The sequence below is a fragment of the Syngnathus typhle genome, linkage group LG15, assembly GCF_033458585.1.
Source record: "Syngnathus typhle isolate RoL2023-S1 ecotype Sweden linkage group LG15, RoL_Styp_1.0, whole genome shotgun sequence".
Lineage (NCBI taxonomy): Eukaryota > Metazoa > Chordata > Actinopteri > Syngnathiformes > Syngnathidae > Syngnathus > Syngnathus typhle.
The window spans coordinates 4,390,219-4,410,018 of NC_083752.1; the positions used below are offsets into that span (position 1 = coordinate 4,390,219).

Genomic DNA, 19,800 nt, shown 5'->3' on the forward strand with positions numbered 1-19,800 from the left:
TTGCGTGTAATAATAGGTCGTCACGTGTGACTTAGTGTTTTACATTTAATTGTTACATATTTTGAAACTGTTAAGTGTTTTTATAAAATTATTAATTAATTATAGACATTTGTACAAATCCAGGTTACGTCATCACCGTAGCGGAAGTGTTTGATAGGAGGACGTACTGGATTGGCTGGAGGAATTGAAATGACTTCCGTAAACAGTACCGGTGGAAAAATGCCCGCCATTCTACCTGCAGCGGCAGAACAGCTTTTACAAAATATCCGTAAAACATACCAGGAAACTTCTCAAAGTAAGTTGACAGATACATTTAGATAGCACGACCTTAATTTACCTTTTTAAAATTTGACAAAGCTTTCACCGATAGAATGGCGGACGAACTGGTTGGCTCCTGCTTTATTAAACTTCGTTTGACATACTTCAGCCCAGATGACGTTTGGAATAAAAATAAACTTTTCCTTTTGACAATATTTCTTTTAATGTCATACAAGTGAATACTACCAAGTTCACTCATTTTTAGGTTTTACAATGTGGTTTTTCATGTGTAAAACGGTAGGGGGCGCTGCTGTTTCATATTCTCCATTAAAATTCAATTAGAGCCACCATGGTATACATTATAGTGCCTTAATTATTTTGAATGCAATTATAGACTGTATAAAGGTGCCAACGATTACACCAGGTGCTTATGTCCTATGTTGTGTTATAGTGCAACACGGGTATCTCACCTGGGTCATATTCTCACCTGTTTTCCACGCCTACCTGTTAAAACATCTGATTTTGGACAAGCATGAAAACAATCCTGATCATTTCAGGAACGCTCGAGGATTGGTGTCCCAGAGGAGTGGAGAAATAAAAATGTAGCTGGAGAATATCAACTAAGGATGATAATTGTGAGAAGCAGTGATGTGATTATTTTTGTGTTTTTCTTTTTGCAGTTCCTGATGACTTGCTAACTGCGTAAGTGCCCCTCCTACTAATTATGGTTTTTGATTAGTGCAGGGTGTCCCCTGCCTATTGATCAAAATCTGACCTGAATAACGGCAAGTGCTAAAGAAAATGTTTATTGTTTTTGGCTGTTTTTATTTTAAATGTTCACGTTTATTATCCACCTGTGACTTATCTCTTCTGAAAAGTATTGAGAAACCAAATCTTGTGATGAGGGTGAGAAATAATCATGCTGATGCAAATATCAAGAAATTCCCATCATAGTGGTTTGAAGTGAACCACATCCAGACTACAAAGGTTTTTTTTCCCCCTCATGAGTAAGTCTTCCCAAAATTGGCACTAAAGCCTTATTTAGACCAGACAACATTTTAGAGCGTCATCAGTTGCAGACTCTGATTAATTCAACCATTATTTTTTATAGCACTTGCACGTCAGCACTGGAATTATTCCAATGACATGCATTTCTTATATGTTTGGAAAAAAATAATGGTTAATGTTATTGATTGCCCCCCCTGTTGATTGTTTCTCAGGTTGAATTGTGTTTTTGGGCCCTGTGCAATCCGAGCTTTGGATCTGGTTGACCAACGTTCAGTCACCTGTCTGTCATCACCCAGTGGACGTAAGGCCTTCCAGGTACGTCACCTGCTTGCATCCATGGTTCCTTTTTTTTTTTTTTTTTTTTTAACAGACTGTAGCTGTGAAATAGGAAAAAAAAAACCTCTTTAGATCATTTGTTATGATAAAAAGGGGGGAACCACCGTCATTTCATGTCAACTTCTTTTTCAGGTTTTTTGAGCAAATGGGGGAACTTTGAATTACAGTTCTGCTAAATTCAGACATGTTGCTTTCTCATCTGGAGCTGAATGATATTTGGCATTGCTGGATTTTCTCATAGTAGTCATTAGAATGATGTTTGATTACAGTGTGTGTATATATGATTTGTAGTCAGTCAAAGGCAATGATTGCAGAAAAAAGGATATTGTTGTTGTGGTCCTGCTCAGACCAACTGTTGTTGCCTCCATTATTTATTTGTATGTCCTTATTTGTATTTATTTTTTTGAAATTTTAATACTTAAAAAGAAAAATGTTTATTTAGACATAAGACCCTCTTAGTTGGATATAACTCTGAAGAAGTGTGGTGTGTGCTCTCTTGGCACTGTATCAAATGTTGAAAAAGAAGTTGATTCACTTCATTTTCATTACGTTGGTCATTTCCTGTTAACACATCGATGAGTACTTTTTGCCTGTTATCGCGGTAACGCGCACTCTTCTTTCCTCAGCAGCATTGAATAAGACATGTGATATTTTGTTGTTCCCTGTAAGCGTCTTTGGGTACTTGAAAAGCGCTATACAAATTTAATGAATTATTATTATTATTATTATTATTATTATTATTATTATTATTTTACTCTTGAGATTTTTTTTACCTTGTCTTCTCCAAATATTCTGTTCCAAATATTCTGTGACCTTCTCAAAAGGAATGTTGCAGCGCAGAATATTAGAAGGCAATATGACAGGTAATAATAACAATAAAAAGAATAAAAAAAAATAGATAAATAAATAAAATACATTGTACTTTTACTTATTTTACTTCAGTCAAACCCAAATTCTAGGCAGTGAAAAAATGTGCTTGTCAAAGTGTGCAATGATCGAGAAGAGTTACTCGTTCGTGCCTGTGGTTGTGGTCATTGTGACCCACATTTCCTGTAAACGCCTTCAGGTTCCTGAATTAAAAAGAACTCTAAAATAAAAGTGCTGCTAAATTCAGAAATGCATTGTATTGTAGACTTTTATAATTTTGTTGCTTTGAGGTCAAACCATTGTTGAGCCTTGGCAAAGTTTTTGTTGTACTGTATGCAATAGAAATCCAACTCCCACAGATCCGAACCGCAAGTTTTCTCCTTTTGAGTGTTTGTAGAACTACACTTCCAGTAGGTGGCCCATATTTAAGAGTCTGGTGATGTAAAAGAGGAGCATGTTGACGCACAGCGGAAGGTCTGTGTGAATCGTAGTGACTCCCAAAGCGCTTGAAATTTCCTTGAAACCCTGTTTGTGTTGCGGTTCTTGTGGACAGAGCGACGTCCAACATCCCATAAGGCCAATCGTGCCTTCCCAACAAGTGTTCCCACGAGATCCAGTTCTTCAGGCCAGGACAAAGCTGAAGCTCTCTCCCCGCGGCGATTGAATGGCCGCACTTGATGTCGTGTGTTCCCAAGGAAGCTTGGCCTTCTGCCAGTCGAAGGCCTAAGCTGCCAAGCTTTGCTCCGTGAGGCCCCGGCAAAGCCACGTGATGCCACGCCGGAGGTCAACACACAAAACCTAACGTGTGAGGTGTTTTTTAACTACCGCTGATCTTTTTCCGGCATTTCCTGGCTTGGTTTTTAGTTTTACAGCTTCTCGCTGCATCCTGCCTAGCACACTGCTCAAGTCGGGTCTTCTAAGTCTGGGTCATTGTTTCTTTTGTCTAATTTACAACGCAGTGTCACGTCGGATAAACGAGGTGTGCGCGACTCTGTAGGTCACCGGTCGAGGTAATTTATAGACCAAGCGGAGAATAATGGAGCCTGCTGGAGTATCTCAGGAGGCGTTCATCATCATGTCAAGCTGTTCTTGGGCCTGATTTACTAATAGTTTTGCAAGGGGGTAAAAAAACGGGTGCAAATATGGTGGCGCTTGTCGGTGTGATCGAGACAAACTAACGGCACATGCAATGAGCATATAATTTAGTACCCACTTGGGGTTTTAGGAAATGAGACATTCTTGGTGAGTTGAATTACGGTCTGCAGCAGACACTTGAGTGGGAGAGAAGAAGGCAGGTGGTCATTAGACATCATGTTTGATTATTCATCATTTCCTCATCGCCTCCAAATAACTTGGCGGATGATGACGTCAGCCGGTGTAACCTTAGTCGATAGCTGACCCATCACCCAAGAACCTTGATTTTTTTTTCTCCTCTGGGAATATCTGATTGATTTATTTACTGGACAAAGTATACAAGCACATGACTTGTCTCCGCTCATGTGACTTTACTCAAAGAATTATTTATTCGTTGGTGTTGAGACATTTCCTCCCTGAGTATTTAAAATACTACACTTAATTCCAACTTAAAATAATGAAATAATTGTAGATAAAATGTAATTTATAAATGGCAATTTTTTTTTTCTTTAAAGCAATATTTTACATTCCCTTTTTCCTTTTTTTAAAAGGGTGTCTTTCTTGAAACATTTGTTTATATTCCAAATTGTTCAATCAACCAAGCCTTGAAGTTTAGAACTTCACAGTTGGCGTTTCTTTCGACGACCATTCCTCCGCCTATTATGTTTCGTGAATTTAGCCATGTGTTGTCTTTGGACCGCTTTGAGTTCAGCATAATAACACTCATTCAAAAATAATCACTTCAAGTTACAAGCTCCCGTTTTGAGTTATTTTTAATCTTAATATTCAGTCATGCCTGAAGTTCGAGGGCCACTGGGATATAATAAAACGTGTTTTTCCCTCCCTGCCTTGCTTCTTCACTACAATCATCTCTGAGCATCCAAATATGGCCAATACACCGAATTCCTGAATATAAAGTTGCATCGATCCATTTGAGTAAAATTCATGATTATTATTATTTTTTTTTTTGCAGGTCAAAGGAGACTCTGGGAGGTTGTACACTTGTTTCACATCCTGCCACTACTGCCCATGTCCCACCTTTGCTTACACGGTGTTACGAAGGGATGAAGGCCTGCTGGTAAGGATCTCGAATCAAGACAAAACTGTCTTCCAACTATTGTCTCGTCACTCGGGGCGTGTGTTGTAAGTGAGGCAAAGCGGAAGTTGAAATATGTGCAACGGGATATTCGGGCCATGTGCTGCTCCGGTATTAGTGCTAAGCGGCTTCTTGTGTCGCATGTAAGTCCTTTGAGAATGTCGCCACAATTGGCCCAGTGCACTTGAACTATGACTGATGTCATTTCAGTAAACCGTCCGCATGTTCACACTTGCTCTGCACCTCTGATGGCATCTCTCAGATAACCCAAACGGTATTCGGCGTAGCTACTCTACAAAAGCGTAACAGTGAAATTACGAGACAGCGTGGCACCGTTTGCTCAGGTTTCGGACGTGGCCATGACTAATGACAGTGCCGTGCTCTTTTGTTGCAGTGCAAGCACATTCTGGCCGTGTACCTGTGCGAGGCCGTGGGTGCGACCTCCACTCAAAGTGTGTCGGATGAGCAAATGACAGCGCTGCTCAGTGGGACCTTGTAACTGTGAGTCCCACTAATTTTCCACTATGTTGCCAATATATATAGATATATTTTTGGTGTGTCTTTAAGACATTTTTTGTGGACATATTTTTGGCCACCTTTAAAGAGTCCCTAATAGTTCCGGGGGAAACATCTGTTTTTATTTTTAGCTTCCTGGTTGGGAATGTTTATTTTCCCACTTTGAAAACCATTTTTCGAATCTGTCAAAATACATCAATGACTCTCATGATACGATATAAATTTTTATTCACAAAATATTTGACAGTAAATACGTACAGATTGCACCCAAACTTTGAATAAAGACACGAAAGCAACAGTTGCTGTAGGTCGGGGATCCTTTCCGATCTTGGTTATGTCACAAAAACAAATAGCATGACATTTACAGTACGTATTACACGCCAGTCGACTAAGACAACGCATGACAGTGCAGTTACAGTATAGATGTCTCCATTGGAATGTTGACACACTCCTGTATATTTATTTAGCCCTTTGAAATCAGTCAGACGAGAACATCAGCCAAAGCAATTGACATTAAACAAGCGAGCGCCATCTTTGTTTTGGCCTTGTACTTTTAACACCGCTAACGTTCTTGTCATGTAACAGACGCTGGTCCTCATCTATGAAAAATAGTTTTGAGTTGGAACACAGTTGGCTGCTGACACCACCCAGTTATAAAAAAAAGAAAAGGAGAATAGAGTAGTGCAGCTTCACCGTTGGGTGTGGTTTAATTTATTATACCTAAAATCCTTCAAGTAGATTTATAATTGTTGAGTAGGGGGAACTTTTGGCTGGAAATTACTCGAGTGGTAGAATATTGGAAGACATAGTCTGGAATATGAATCATTTTCCAAAAGCAGTAAAATCTCCTTCAATTCATTTTGTCATTTCCAGCCCAAATATACCAATTTAACAAATACAAATTCCATAAATAATCTCCTTTTGACTCAGTTGACCTACAAAAGGAAGCAGCTGAAGACACAACGATTCAATCAATGATTTTACGTTCAACACTTTCCGAGAGGGAGGGGCCGGGGGAGGTGATCAGAAATAACCCCAGCAAGTACTTCGGTTCTACCTATTGAGGTCCAGATTCACCAAAACTTTTAATGTTCACATTCACGAAGATTCCATTACTGTAATAAATAAACACTTGAACTACCTTTTGGCAGCATAAAATAAAAAAAAAAAAAAACAGGACTGTTGCAGTTGTATCAGGGCTTACTATGAACAATATCATTTTTAGAACGTTTTGGGACCCGTTCGCAGTCTGATACATCCAGTTAGTGTTACCTCAACGACAAAGCCTTCACGTTATAAAAGTTCGACCCCCCCCCCCCTCAAGGCGTGTTACCCTGCTCGTGTAAACATCATTCAGCGGAAACAGTGGCGAGTCTATAGGAGAGGATCTACAGTCATGTGGATCTGCTCTGTGTTGCGCCTGCTGCCGTTGGAGCTGACGTAGAGCTCTTCTTTGCGACACAGCACGTGGCGTTTCAGAATCTTCCGGAAGGTTTTTCTGAAGTCTTGGATGCGGTAAGCGTAGATGACGGGGTTGACGGCCGAGTTAGCGTGGGATAGAATGATGGCTACGTACATGACTTCTTTGGGTTTGACCAGTTCCTTGTAGAAGAGCGTGAGGCAGTTGAGGATATGGACGGGCAGCCAGCAGATGGCGAAGAGCCCCACGATGATGGATAGCGATTTGGCGGCGCGGATTTCCCGCTGCAATAGGCTGTGATGATGGTTGTCGCCGTTGGAGACGCATTTGAGCTCAATCTGCCTCAGCTGCATCCTGGCCACCGTGAAGATTTTCATGTAGATGCCCAGCATGATGAGGAGCGGCAGCAGAACGCAGACAAAGAAGTTAAAGTAGACCATGTACTCCATGTCCACCACGCTCTCAAAGAAACATCCGAGCTTGCAACTCCGGGGTAGTAAATGGCCGCCTTTCGGTCCCGCCTCCGGTTGACCGTTCGTAGTGTTGTCCGCCGTGGTGGCGTTGGCATTCCTGCAACTCCTGTGTTTGATGTTCCAACCGAAGAAAGGGACCAGCCCGATGACGAAGGACAGGATCCATAAAACAGCGATGATCTCTCTGGCTTTTTTTCCTGTCATCAACTGATTGTACCTGCATTTAGCAACAAAAACATATTTGGACTGAATCGTACGTTCTCTCGCTTCAATTATAATTGACTTTTATTCCTCCTCACTCTTGTATTTGCTTTCATGTGATTGTTTAAATGGTTCAATTAATGACATTTAATTTATTAAATGAATTGTTTTAATTTATAAATTAAATACAATTAATGTATTAATTACAATTTCATTTATTCAATAAAATCATGTAATTTATTAATTAAATTAAATTCCTGTATTAATTACAATTTATTTTAAATACAATTTCTTTTCAGGAATTTAATGTATTAATTCAATCAAATTCACGTATTAATTACAATTTATTTTAAATAATTTCTATTTCCAGGAATGTAAGTTTAAAACGTCTTAACCAATACGGATGAAACGTGGGCAGGGGTTGAGTGGTTCACAAGTTCGCCTCATAGTTCTGAGACTCGGGTTTCAAATGTCAGCTCTGGCCTCCTTGTGTGGCATTTGCATCTTCTACCCGTGTTTGAGTTTCCCCGGCTTCCTCTCACATTCTAAAAACATGGGTTCAAATTGTCCACTCGTAAGAGTGTGAAGGTGAACGCTCCCTATAAGACGGTCAAGTCAGGTGGGCTAAGCTCCAGCTTACCCGTGATTAAAGCGGATAATCACTCGAAAATGGATTCATTTGCTCGAGCGCCTCGCCGTAAAGCCGAGAGGTTGACTCCATGAAGCTCATCCAGTCCATCAGCAACATTGCAGTTTCCGAGAGGGCAGGGATAGGTCGCTAAACTCGCACGCGGAAATAAATCTTGCCTAGCGCAAGATAAAAATATTCCTGGTTTTACCACATCTTGGCAAACCATATGTAAACACGCAGAAGAAGAAGAAAAATTGCACCGTCATTGTGCTATTATTACATATGATGTGCAATATTGCAAAAGTGTGCAATTTCCACAAAAATATTCTTCCACTCTGTGTTGTCATAGCCCCGAGTTACGTAAGCTTAATGACTAAACCCTCACTTCAACTTTTCTCGATTTACATTCTGCATCTGTCCCACTTTTTTTTTTTTATTCACGTCGCCAAGGAGCAAGGCTCTTCGCATGTCCACACAAAAGCGGCTAATAAAGTAGATTAGCAGCGCTCAGCAGGAGCTCAAAGGACAAATGGCACGTCCCGGTCGGCAGCATCCCGCAGGCTGTTTCCTGACGTGACGTCAGGCTGCCGTGTGCTTAACGACACACACACACACACACACATGCTGACACACACGTAGCCCCAACAATCCTCCACAAGATGACGTTGACATCCGCTCCCAAATTATCAGCAGCTATGTAAAGCGTCGCATGTCATTTTAAATATATTGGGCCGCATATTTTAACAAACATCAGGTATGATGAGGAAAAAAAAAAAGTGCCAGATTTGAGTGTTTGTCAATTATTAGCCCATCTGAGCTTCCTAATAGCTGCAAATGAGCCCATTTGGGACTTGTGTGGCGTGTGAGCTCGGCCGTGTGGCCGCCAACACCCCCCCGCCTCCACCAGCCAGGAGTGCATGCAGCCCCCAAGGGCATGAATTATGCACCAAGCTTGCATGCCACCTGTTCTTCTCTATCTTCTGCTCACTTGGTCAAGCTCGTATGCGGCTAACCCTCCGCCCCCGCCTTCACAGGGGAGTGGCAGGATTAGTTGCGACATGACGGCACTTCGCTGGCATCCATCTTTGTTGTGTTTTCGGTTTTTATCGCGGCCTGCCTCGGCTAAACCATAAAGCGTACGTCCACACCCTGAGGCCAGGAAGCGATGCCAGGCCTCACACACACACACACACACACACACACACACACACACGCTGCAATCTTGATTTTGTTTCACTTGAGCTTCTACAGGCTCAAGATAGACACAATTAGGATTACAGAATTTACAATCCCATATTTCCTCATAAACTGTAAAATATTCCAAAAATCTTCAATAGACATTGTCTACCATTTTGTTTGATGACAAATTGATGGTGGCTTCCTTATGACAAAGCAACCACACATTTGGATAGCCTTCACACTTCAGTGAGAATTCAGAATAGGGGAAGGGAGGGCGAGTACATCCTCATGAGAATTCCATACAGTGTTTGCCAACTACACAATGATACTTGACAGTTTGGGACTATTTCCACAGCTAAGACATTTCATTTATTTATACACTGTCATTTCAGTCATCTCTAATTTATTTTAGAGAATGATAATATAATCCTGTGAGTATTTTTTCCTATTGTTTGTCTACCTGTGTTGCTGCACTATTTGTCTCCAACAAAATTAAATATGCACTATAAATAAACCAACCCAACATCAAGTCTAATATATGACCCCCACGAATGAAATAAAATGTGAGGTCAGCTGGTCTAATTCGTTGTTTCGACAGAATAACAATGCAGACCAGAGGCATGGTCTTTTCGTACGTGATACAAAACGGGAAGAAGGGGCCCCCAAGGAAATTGTCCAGTGTGTGTGTGTTGCCTGTCCCAGGAGCCTGAAAACATCTGGCCTGGCCCTTTTGCTTCCACTATAAGCATCTGTAAAAACACTTTGTCTTAAAGCAAATCCGGATCCCAAATAGTTGCGGAATGCTCTCACACATACACCGAACACCGTCTGTTTGTGTGTGTGACACGGAGGCATCACAGTATCATTCGGAAATCTGAGCCAGGCTGATCTTATTAGTGGGCATGTGGTGAGGGTGGGAGGCCTTTTTAGAGACCGCTAACGTCATGTCGCGTCTATTATACGGAGCAAGTGTATCTGTTGTGAGTGGGGTTGGCAATTTCCGGTAACGGAAATTGAGGTAAAGTCAAGGTATCAATGGAGTTAAATGATTATATTTGGCAGCATTATGTTTTCCAGATATGAATTTCTAATTAATTAGCCAACTAGCCAATTTTTATTGCAAATTCCTCTTTTCCCCATGGAATATTTCAACGGTCAATTTCCCGGAATTTAGCAACCCGGATTTACTTGTGAGTCATTGATGATGTAGTAGTTGGCTAGTCTAACTTTGATGCATGCAGAGTGGCTTCACTCCACACCCAGTGATTGTGTAAACATGAGTGTGAATAGTTTTCTGTCTGGATAGGAGCTCTGATTAGCTGCCAAAAAAGATGCAATTAACTAATGTTTGCTTACAACCTGTTGCTGGTCTTACAACAGAATAATAGTTAATAAGGGTGTTTATTTGTTTTGTTGTGATCTTAAAGAATGAGCTTCCTTGCCTTCGAGTATTTTATCTAGTATGTTTTGAAAAGCAAGTTTGTCCCTTTTGAGTTTTCCCAGTTCAATCCTGTTTAATGGCTAACTGGGTCTCCTGATTTTGAGGTGAATCCCTCAGCGGAAGAGCTGTCAATCATTTACGGGAAAAATGTTTGTCGTCCAAGGTTGTTGCCACTTTTAAGACATAAAAGTTGTTTGCAGGACAGCTCTGATAGCAAATGGGAATAATTGTTCTTTTTCTGACATGCATCAATTTTATTTGAATGCTATCGTAACAGACGTTTCAGGAAAAACTCAAATGCTTTTTAATATCGTGTAATTTTGAGATGTTCAAACAAACAAAAAGCTCAAATAGCATGGTGGTAATGGTTTGTGTTCAATTTCCAAGGCCACATGGCCACATTTGCTGAGCCGCGAAGTCGGCGCTATTTGACTTTCCTCCTGACGCATGAAAATGTCCTTTCTTGCCAATGCTTGACGCTAATGGAAATGACAGCGCATCTCAAAAAGCCCCACGGGAGGGCACAGTGAACTTGCGTTGCTTTAAAACAAGCGAAAAAAAATAACAGCAACGGATCTCCTTTGTTCATTGATGAGTTCATGGATGCAAATTTGTGATTATGTCAACAGTCTTAAGTTTGATTTGTACTCAAGTGCAGCTGAATGCAACATAACTCAACATATCTGAATAATCACATGACTGGAGACCTTCAATGTTTCATTTTGGTTGGTTGGCAGTTTAAAAAAAAAAAAAATATATATATATTTATTTACATTTTATTTATTCACTTGTAGAATGTCTAGCTAAGTTTAGGGTTTTATTTGATGCTATTTAGCTAACGATGTTAACATTGACATTTATAGGTGAGGGCGCAGCAAATTGGTGCAATAATCTTTTTGCTCAAATAACTTGTTAATGATCACTGACCACGCCCATCTTCTCTTTAAAAGACGGAGCAAAAATGTTCATAAACAGCTTCAGAGCTATTTTCTGCAAATTCATCTTAGTAGCAGACCAGCGCGTTTTTTTTTAAATGTTTTTTTTTTTTTTTTTAATGTTTGCTCAATTCAGGCAACTTCTTGTAATAGCATATTGCATGCAATGTGCACACATATTTCACACTTTCATTCTTTGGAGAAGTAACAGAAAGTGAGGTTCAATGCAAAAAGGCAGCCAAGCCTTGCACAAATACAATTCCATCTTTAAGATGCAGATAGTCGTGTTTGCCAGTCCATCGATTTTATATTAGTAGCAGGCAGTAATTGGAAACCTCACATTTTGTACACAACTTTTATTTAGGAGCCTAACAATTTTACCATTTATATCACTAACATTTATTGCAATATTATTAGTTAGCACAACAAAAAGTTGTTTGCTTCCCACTCAAAGTCAGGTTGGACGCAGCCTCCATCACCCAGGATAGAAGAAAGAATAAATTCCTAACTTTATGGCTAAAGTTGTGAAACTAGGTCAAACGCAATTAATGCTCCAATATTTATTTACACAATATGGTAGATTACTTACCAACATTTAATTGCTCATTAATGCTGATCTTATTAGTTTTCTATATTATTAATACTATATTGCATCAAATAGCAGCAACAAGAATGGAGCACCCCGCCCCCTCCCCTCCTCAATATGACGTATGCTCACCTGAGAGAGATTTTAACAGCCAGGTATCTGTCAATAGCGATGGCGAGTAGACTGAAGATGGAGCTCTGGGTGAGAACCAGAACGAAACAGGCCATGAAGAGACAGCCATAAAAGTCCAGTCGGATGCCGATGCTGATAGTGATAGCGAAAGGAATTGCCAGGCAGCCCACCAGGATGTCCGCCACGGCCAAAGACACCAAAAAATAGTTGGTGGCGTTCTTTAGTGTGGTATTAATGGCCACAGCCCAGCAAACCAAAACGTTGCCGGAGATGGAGAACAGAGCAATGACCACTTCAATGATAATGTACAACGTCCTCATTCCTTCGTCATTCATTCTTCTGAGACGAGGAGCTCCCTACAAGTCTACAGGCAGGGCGCAAGTCTTTAGTTTGGGATCCAGGAATAGTCCACAAGCTGCTAAAGTGGCCATCTGGAAAGAAGCAAAAAAAAAAAAAAAAGCAGCATAAACAGCAGAAGCTGCAGCTGCAACTTTAATGCAATCGTTTTTTTTTTTTTGCTTTTCTTACCTTTGCAAAGCTTTGCATCGTCTGTGGTCGCGTCCACGCCACTGAAGACTTTCCACTAGTGTGGCGCAACTTTCCTCCCTGACAGCACTTTTCAAGTCGAGGAGGAGCAGGACGGCTCATGCTGACATTTTCATACAAGCCACGCCCCCTCGCTCTCACCCACGCGACACTGACACGATCGTAAGTGTAAACGCAATCACGACGAGAGGAATCCCGAAATGCACGGCCATCAGTGAGCCGTGCGTAATTACGCACGGAATCGAAGCGAATCCAAACGCACGCGCACGACACGTTTCTGCTTCCATTATGTTAAAACGGGACCATCTCCTCGTGCAAATGAGCAACAGTGGGCTAAAGTGCACTTTCCCTAACGACTTGTTGATTAAAAAAAAGAAAAAAAAAAGCCGTCAATCATTAAAATATCTGATTTCTGGGACAATCAGCGGAACCAATTTCAGCCCTCTTTACCCTCGAGACAGCCTGCTTTAAATAAATGCATCAAAATTGACATTCCTTTATTAATGCAACAGCTTAAAATAGAAAATGTTGGTCCACAATTACGCCTCAAGATGCACGTACATAAATAATGTTTTGGAATTAACGCACATTTTAAATATTAAATGCTGCCACAGTGTTTTTTTTATTTATTATTATGCAAAGCTGAGTGACTTTTGATGTAGAAAAGAAAAAAACAACAACATTTAATCATGTCCACTTTTTAAACACATGGGCTCGAGTGTCCAGCACCAGGCAGGAGTCGAAATTTGCCAGTAAGGTGAATATCGTGCAAATTCCGATCAGGTCTCAAAGTACTTGTAGATCTGAGAGACGTACTGCATGACGCTCTGCCAGTCGGGCCTGTCTGTCTGCATCAGCTCCTCGATGTTCTGGCCAGAGCAAATAAATGAAGTGTCATGATGGTACAAATAGATCCAAAGTGAAATACTTAAATAAAGTTGTATTATCTTTTTTTTTTATACAAGTAAAAAATATGATTTAATAACAGTTGATAGATTTCATAAAATGTGTATGATCGCAACTGTCTGGAACATTTCCTATAAGACAAAATTGATTTGAAATCCAGTTTAAATTTAATCGCAGCCTCCCGTGTTCCCTTTTAAAGTGAAAAGATGAACATTTCCAATCTTTGTAGCGAGATGGATTTTTTTTTTTTACTGTGGTCAGGATGGAACATTCTTTCACATTACGCAGTCCTCGTGGGGGTCTTTCTGGCTTTTTGCAGATACAAAATAAATGAGCTGTTGCACTGATTTATGTAAATCACCAAACCCGTCCGTCTCTTCAACATGCGCACTTCCTATGAACCTAGCTTTGAAAGTAGCTAAATAAACATTCAACATGAATGCACAGATTTACATTTCAGGCATTTCAGACATTTTTCTGCTGTCAAAGAGACGCAAAGGGCCGACTCCCGTAGTCCCGATAAGACAGATTGGGACGGTTTGAAGGAAGTCAGACTAAACTGTTTGGTGGAAGAATTCAAGGTTGTTGTGGAAGATATCAGGAGGAGGATGACATAGCAAGAGGAAGTCCAGTTAATGTTTAAACTCTCTTGGGAAAATTATTTTATATACTACAACTGAGTAGGGATATATTTTGACTCTTAAAAACAAAAAGGTAAAAAATTATTTGGTTTTCTATCAGAAAGGAAATATAGTCCATCTGACTGTTCTTAGGTAAAACCTATTAAATATCTATATTTTATAAACCTATTGTGCCATTTCTACTCACCAGGGAAGTTTTGATGCCGATACTCTCGGCGGCCTGAAAAGCCAGCGTCAAATTCCGGATCTGAAGGTAAAATGAATCACACTGTCACATTGTCTTGCAAGAATGCACACACAAAACTGGATAAATTTTTAGTCGATTCTTTAATAGATATATTTTTTTTATCTCAGTTGAAAAGTTCACATCGAGGCTAAACTAGACAGTATAAAAATTGCAAACCGGATTTTCTTTAAAAAGCAATAACGTCCTCCTATCTGTAGCAAGCAATGTCATTTTTGTCCCATGTTGTAATCTCAAGTACCATTTTGAAAGTGTCCTGCACTCTCTCCCCAATTATGCCGTAAACTGAAGCGAGCGAGCACCTGAACTCATCATGTTTGCCTTCAAACTGCCCGCACCGTTTTGGATGATAAAGTACTCCACTATCAATATTATTAAATCAATTCTCATCTAGTCATGGCTGGAAAAGAGCACCTTTCCCTGTTTCCTGCCTAAAACTCCAGGCCATCGATTACAATCTTGGGTAAAAACATCTGATGATAAAGGGCGAGAGGGGCCGTAATGAGATTAGTGGAAGGACAGATTACACTGGAAAGAGCTGCTTGGCTGTTTGGGCCCCGAGGGTGAAGTCACTCAGCAAGAGTTATTAAAGTCAACTCCCGTCTATTGAATTATTCAGCACGGTGGCAGCGCCGTGTCTCCGTCATCAACTTAATGTAACGCGCCCGACTCATTCGTCACTTAGGATGAAAAAGTACCGGCGTTTGACTTTTTTGTTTTAACGCGGCGAGCCACGGTATGCTGCTCCGACCGTGTGACTAGCAACAATCTTTGGATCCCTCCAAGCTTTAAATAAAAATAAAAAACTGTAGCTAACTTTATCAAGAAAGTATGTAGCATAGTTTAACAGTGGGAACAAAAACAAACGTTCCTTAGATATGAGTGATACCCTCGGGGTTTCTTTGTTTAATTAATGGAAAAAGAAAAATCTGAAAGAGCCACAAGCAACCCTTGTGACATTAAGTGTATGCATAACTGATTTGTTCGCTTACGAGTGTAGGAGCTCGTGAGCTACACTAGATCTTGGATCTAAGTCAAAACAATATTGCGCAATATGCTGTATTGTAAATATACAAATTTATAAAGTCAAATCAAGCGTGTTTCTGTGTTTTCCTGAAGTCTTGTACCTTATCTTGACTGATGAGTTCCTGGTAGGGGATGTGGGCGGGCAAATATGTGTGCAGAAGGGCGCAAAAAGCCAAACCATCACTCCAACTGCTGCTGAAGTTGGTCACGTCAATATTCTGTCCACAAACAAAAGACGGAGGTTAGAATAAGAGGTTTTGGTGGGACATTAATGCCTTTTCAGGATGTTATCAGGATCTTCTTGGATCCCTTTTGTTAATCTCCCCTCTGTGAGGAGCACGAATAGGAGCATGTTCACTCAGGTGTAAAGGTCAGAAGCGTGGTACATACAGTCATGATTAAGGAAGGTCACATTTAAATATTTTTTTTAAGCAGGTCTTTCAGCCTGTTTTTTTTTTCTGTCCTGGAGGGGTGGTTCTCGTTAACAGAGTCTTCCGGGTGCAGAATGCGCACAGCAGCACGTCCAGTTTGAATGCGGATGTTGCAAGTCGCAGAGCATCGCTTTGAAAGGACAACAGCTTATTATTATTATGAGGGGACAGCCTGGCTCCAAGCTGTTGTTTGCTTCAGTTCCGCTTTCTAATTTCTCTGAGGGCTCACAGTACACTAAAGTCATATTCGTTGTGTCGAAAACGTAGGAGACCTGTAAACTCCACTTGTGGAACGATAGTTTGTGTGTGTCGTGGGGGGGGGGGGTTCTTCCCTTAGCCCAGTGCTAGCCAGCGCATGTTGGTTTCAATTCTTGTCTTAATATGTCAGGAAAGATTTCTGATGGCGCAATATCGTATAAATAGAATTTATTGTCATTTTATGCGCAGTTTGAGCATTTAATTTAGTGATTCTTTGGTATACCACTAGAGGGCGCCTGCATACCACGCGTTGTATCATTGCTGTAAAAAACTGGTTTTATAAAGTGTAATTAAACAGAAAATCATAACTAGACTGTAATCCATTTGGGGGCGTGGCTTAATGAGTGACATCAGAAGCAGCAGTTATTATTTATTATTAGCATCGACTCCATATTCTTTATTTTCATTTTTGTATTTGTGTGTCTTACCATCTGCCCTATTCAATAACTAGGTCGAGTTTTGTGTACATCTTTGAATCAGCCTTACAGCGCCGCCACAAGTGACGGACGGATCAGACGTTTGTTTACTGACGCTTCAAACCGCCCGGTCATCAATCTGTGCCTCAAGGAGCAGAGTCCAGCTGATTTTTCATTCCAAATATCTAATCAGAGGATTGATCCAAAGCAGTGACTGCAGGCCAATGCAATTAGCTTACCTGATTGGACACCAAAACTACATAGCTCCCCAGGTCCTGGGGAAACTCATGCAAAAAAAAACAAAAAATCTTAACTTTCAGCCCACAAAACCTGAGCTTCACCATAAAGTTTGAATTTCTTTCTAATATTCCAGTTAGCCTTATAGTGCTGGAAGCATCTGCGCTAATTAACAAATAGCATGACTTCCCCATTTTAGACACAAGATGACTTCAGGATCTTTGGTGATATGATGTCATGATGGATTTAGATCATTCAAATTGAATTGAAGAAATCAATCCAGGAATCACATTTACTTGTAATTATCAATCGCTAACAAGAACAGAACACACATTTTATATCAATGTGCAATATTATTCAAAGTAAAATTAAGTGAGCGTAGGTTACTGTGCCCTTAAACCATCCATCAGTCACAGCGTCCAAGTCTAAGGGGCAGATGTGTGCAGTCAACTCATTCCCTTCCTGTTGCATTATAAGTAGCCCTGTGTGTGTGTGTGTGTGTGACACATAATACGCACGCGCTCAGTGATTAAATGTTAGTCAGAATGCAGACACTCCGAGACAAAGATGGATCATGACAAACAAATAAGGAGAGGGCCGCACGTGTATGTGCATCAGGTCTGAAATGATGGTTTGGGATGGGCGGGGCTAATAGAGGCCAGCGGTTGCCGGGTTTCGGCGGGAGTGAGGCATGCATGCTAAAACAGCAAGAGCGGCTCACAAAAGCAAACACAGCATCAAGCGACAGGAAGTGTCTAGCTTGGCACAAAAGGCAGAGCCATGGCTTTTTTTTTTTTTTTTGGCATGCTCAGGAGAGAGAGGGAAGATTTGGACATGATGAAGAACAGAACTTGATTTTTGGACAATAGAAAAGACGATAACTGCATGACTTGAGAAAGTTGCAAATTGGATGAAAGCAGGAGAGACATCAGCCTGAGAGCTTTGTGTGACTGATGAGCTCGGTATATTTCCTGTCAGGCAATCACTTTACCTCACCACCATGAGCACAACAGCGACCAAGGAGAAAAAAAATAAATTGACAAAAAGAAGACAGACATGTACAAGAAATGGAAGCTTGCGTGAAGGTCACAAAATTCGACTCCCTTCCACCACGTGTGATCACATTTTAGTAGACCTGGATTTTCTTTTTACGATCCATTCAAAGGAGCTCCTCTAAGCGGCAGTCTGCCAAGACCACGCCCATCCTGGGGAGCCCCACAGCAAGCTCTTTTTTTTTTAATGGCCATTTATCCGCTCATCAAATAACCCGATTTTCCTTGAATCACGCAGCACAGCATTTCCTGCTATTGTTTTAATGGGATTATTTGACAGAAGCTTGGAGTAGTTTCAATAGGGAGTCAGCACATCAAGAGGTGTTAACGATACTATGCTCTTGTTGAACTCGGACGGACCGCTGGTCATTAGCTTTTATTTAACGATGATGCAAAATTACTTTTGGCGGGTTTACACCAAGGACCCAAATGCCTGTTCATGCATTCCTGGAGCGGCAGGAGCAGGACTTCGGAAGCAAAGGGTCAGGGTTGGAATGGAAAATGTCACTTAGTTGTTGGCTAGATAAGAACCTGCTTCCTGACTTCTGTTAAGGTGCTTTTGTACATGACCTTTGACCCCCCCCCCCCACCCTCTTGAGGGAATATAATTGCTATAACAAATGAGCAGAATTTACACTTTGTTTTCTCATTCAGTGTCTGACCTCCATCCCTTCCACTCATGGGGGTCCGTTCCTGTCTTTCTATGTGTGTGTGTTTGTGAGAGAGAAAACGTGTTTCCCAGACAGGGCCGGATGAGCTGTTGCTCTGACAGACCCAGCTGAGCCCAACGCTTCGAGCCTTTGCTCATTGTTCCCATCTTAAACAAATAGGGCTTTTATTTTTGTTTGGCTTCTACGGTTAATGAGAAAACATTTTATAAGCGTCTGCAGTCTAAAATAGGACATCAAAGTGGCTGGTAAATATACAGGAGACAAATATGTATTCCAGTAAGCAAACCACAAACATCACATTTAATAATATTGTCTTGGAGACCAGGGGCAGAGCTAGGATTTTTTTTTTTCCTTGGTGAGGCCCTGGGGGGAAGGGGCAAGGAAAATATCACTGAAAAATCTCAGAGCACAAAAAAGATGATGTCATATAGTTGAATTGATTTGCTTGTGGCGTTGCTGGAATTGATAATTCAACTTTTTTCTTTTTAATAATAATTCGAGTGAATTTTATTCCCAAAGTGCCAACAACCTCTTTTGGATTGTAATTTCCCACGAGTGCCCCCCCCTGCCCCCCTCAATGTTCTTGTCTCCCTTAGGGTCGAGTCAATCCGAACCTTTTTAAAAGGTCCTCACTCATCGATCAGTGCACACACACACACACACACACACACACACATGCATAAATTCACCTGAGGCACAACCCACAATACATGATTTAAAGCACGTAGGCTTATTGTCTCTCCTTTCACCGTGTGTTTTTTTTCTTCACTCTCAAACACTTGCGGTAAATAAGCATGTGTGTTTGCACAGCCCCATGTAAGATGATAGGACACAATCAGTTCACAAGCTCCACTGTGCTCTTGTGATGATGACACAACACACACACACACACTTATGTGTCCTGCTCCATTATTGATTCAGGTATGTGTGACATCCAGATTTGTATCCAGATATAATCACACCGATTTGCTTTGTACCTCAACAACTACCTGCTCACAATAGCTCGCGCTTCCTGTTGCATTTTATAATTAGGCTTGTGCCTGATGGAAAACTTGACTGACCTCTTGTTAGGTAGCCAGACGCACTTTGACCCCGCCCCCTTCATATTGCGATTACAATTAAATACGCTTTTTTCATGGTCCTTCTTCCCATGTATTTT

General features: G+C 40.9%; 3 protein-coding genes across 8 annotated transcripts in view; 1 reads left to right on the forward strand and 2 right to left on the reverse strand.

Moving 5' to 3' along the window:
- Positions 1–171: 171 nt before the first annotated feature.
- On the forward strand, positions 172–14,529 carry zswim7 (zinc finger, SWIM-type containing 7). Its single transcript, XM_061298731.1, has 6 exons — positions 172–295; positions 939–960; positions 1,479–1,581; positions 4,577–4,681; positions 5,094–5,200; positions 14,497–14,529. Exons 1-5 carry the CDS (start codon positions 190–192, stop codon positions 5,196–5,198), a joined length of 441 nt encoding a protein of 146 aa, XP_061154715.1. The 5' UTR covers positions 172–189; the 3' UTR covers positions 5,199–5,200; positions 14,497–14,529.
- Positions 5,427–12,899, reverse strand: adora2b (adenosine A2b receptor). The gene is made up of 3 exons (XM_061298704.1): positions 12,742–12,899; positions 12,214–12,644; positions 5,427–7,325 (listed from the first exon to the last, which is right to left on the reverse strand). The coding sequence occupies exons 2-3, from the start codon at positions 12,546–12,548 to the stop codon at positions 6,590–6,592; spliced, it is 1,071 nt and encodes a 356-aa protein (XP_061154688.1). The 5' UTR covers positions 12,549–12,644; positions 12,742–12,899; the 3' UTR covers positions 5,427–6,589.
- Positions 13,358–19,800, reverse strand: part of specc1 (sperm antigen with calponin homology and coiled-coil domains 1) — a 29,444-nt gene continuing 23,001 nt past the window's right edge. For all 6 annotated transcript variants that reach the window (XM_061298625.1, XM_061298621.1, XM_061298624.1 and 3 more), the window contains 3 exons: positions 15,678–15,794; positions 14,494–14,553; positions 13,358–13,628 (listed from right to left, as the gene is read on the reverse strand). In XM_061298625.1, coding sequence (XP_061154609.1) covers positions 13,539–13,628; positions 14,494–14,553; positions 15,678–15,794 — 267 coding nt within the window. In that variant the 3' untranslated portion in view covers positions 13,358–13,538. The remainder of the gene's footprint in view (positions 13,629–14,493; positions 14,554–15,677; positions 15,795–19,800) is intronic.

Excerpts from the sequence above, each read along its gene's own strand:
- zswim7 (XM_061298731.1), top strand. The coding sequence starts at position 190 with ATGACTTCCGTAAACAGTACCGGTGGAAAAATGCCCGCCATTCTACCT. Across the intron at positions 1,582-4,576 it reads GTGGACGTAAGGCCTTCCAG|GTCAAAGGAGACTCTGGGAG; the intron begins GTACGTCACCTG and ends TTTTTTTTGCAG. Across the intron at positions 4,682-5,093 it reads GAAGGGATGAAGGCCTGCTG|TGCAAGCACATTCTGGCCGT; the intron begins GTAAGGATCTCG and ends CTTTTGTTGCAG.
- adora2b (XM_061298704.1), bottom strand. The coding sequence starts at position 12,548 with ATGAATGACGAAGGAATGAGGACGTTGTACATTATCATTGAAGTGGTC. Across the intron at positions 7,326-12,213 it reads GCTGTTAAAATCTCTCTCAG|GTACAATCAGTTGATGACAG; the intron begins GTGAGCATACGT and ends TGCTAAATGCAG.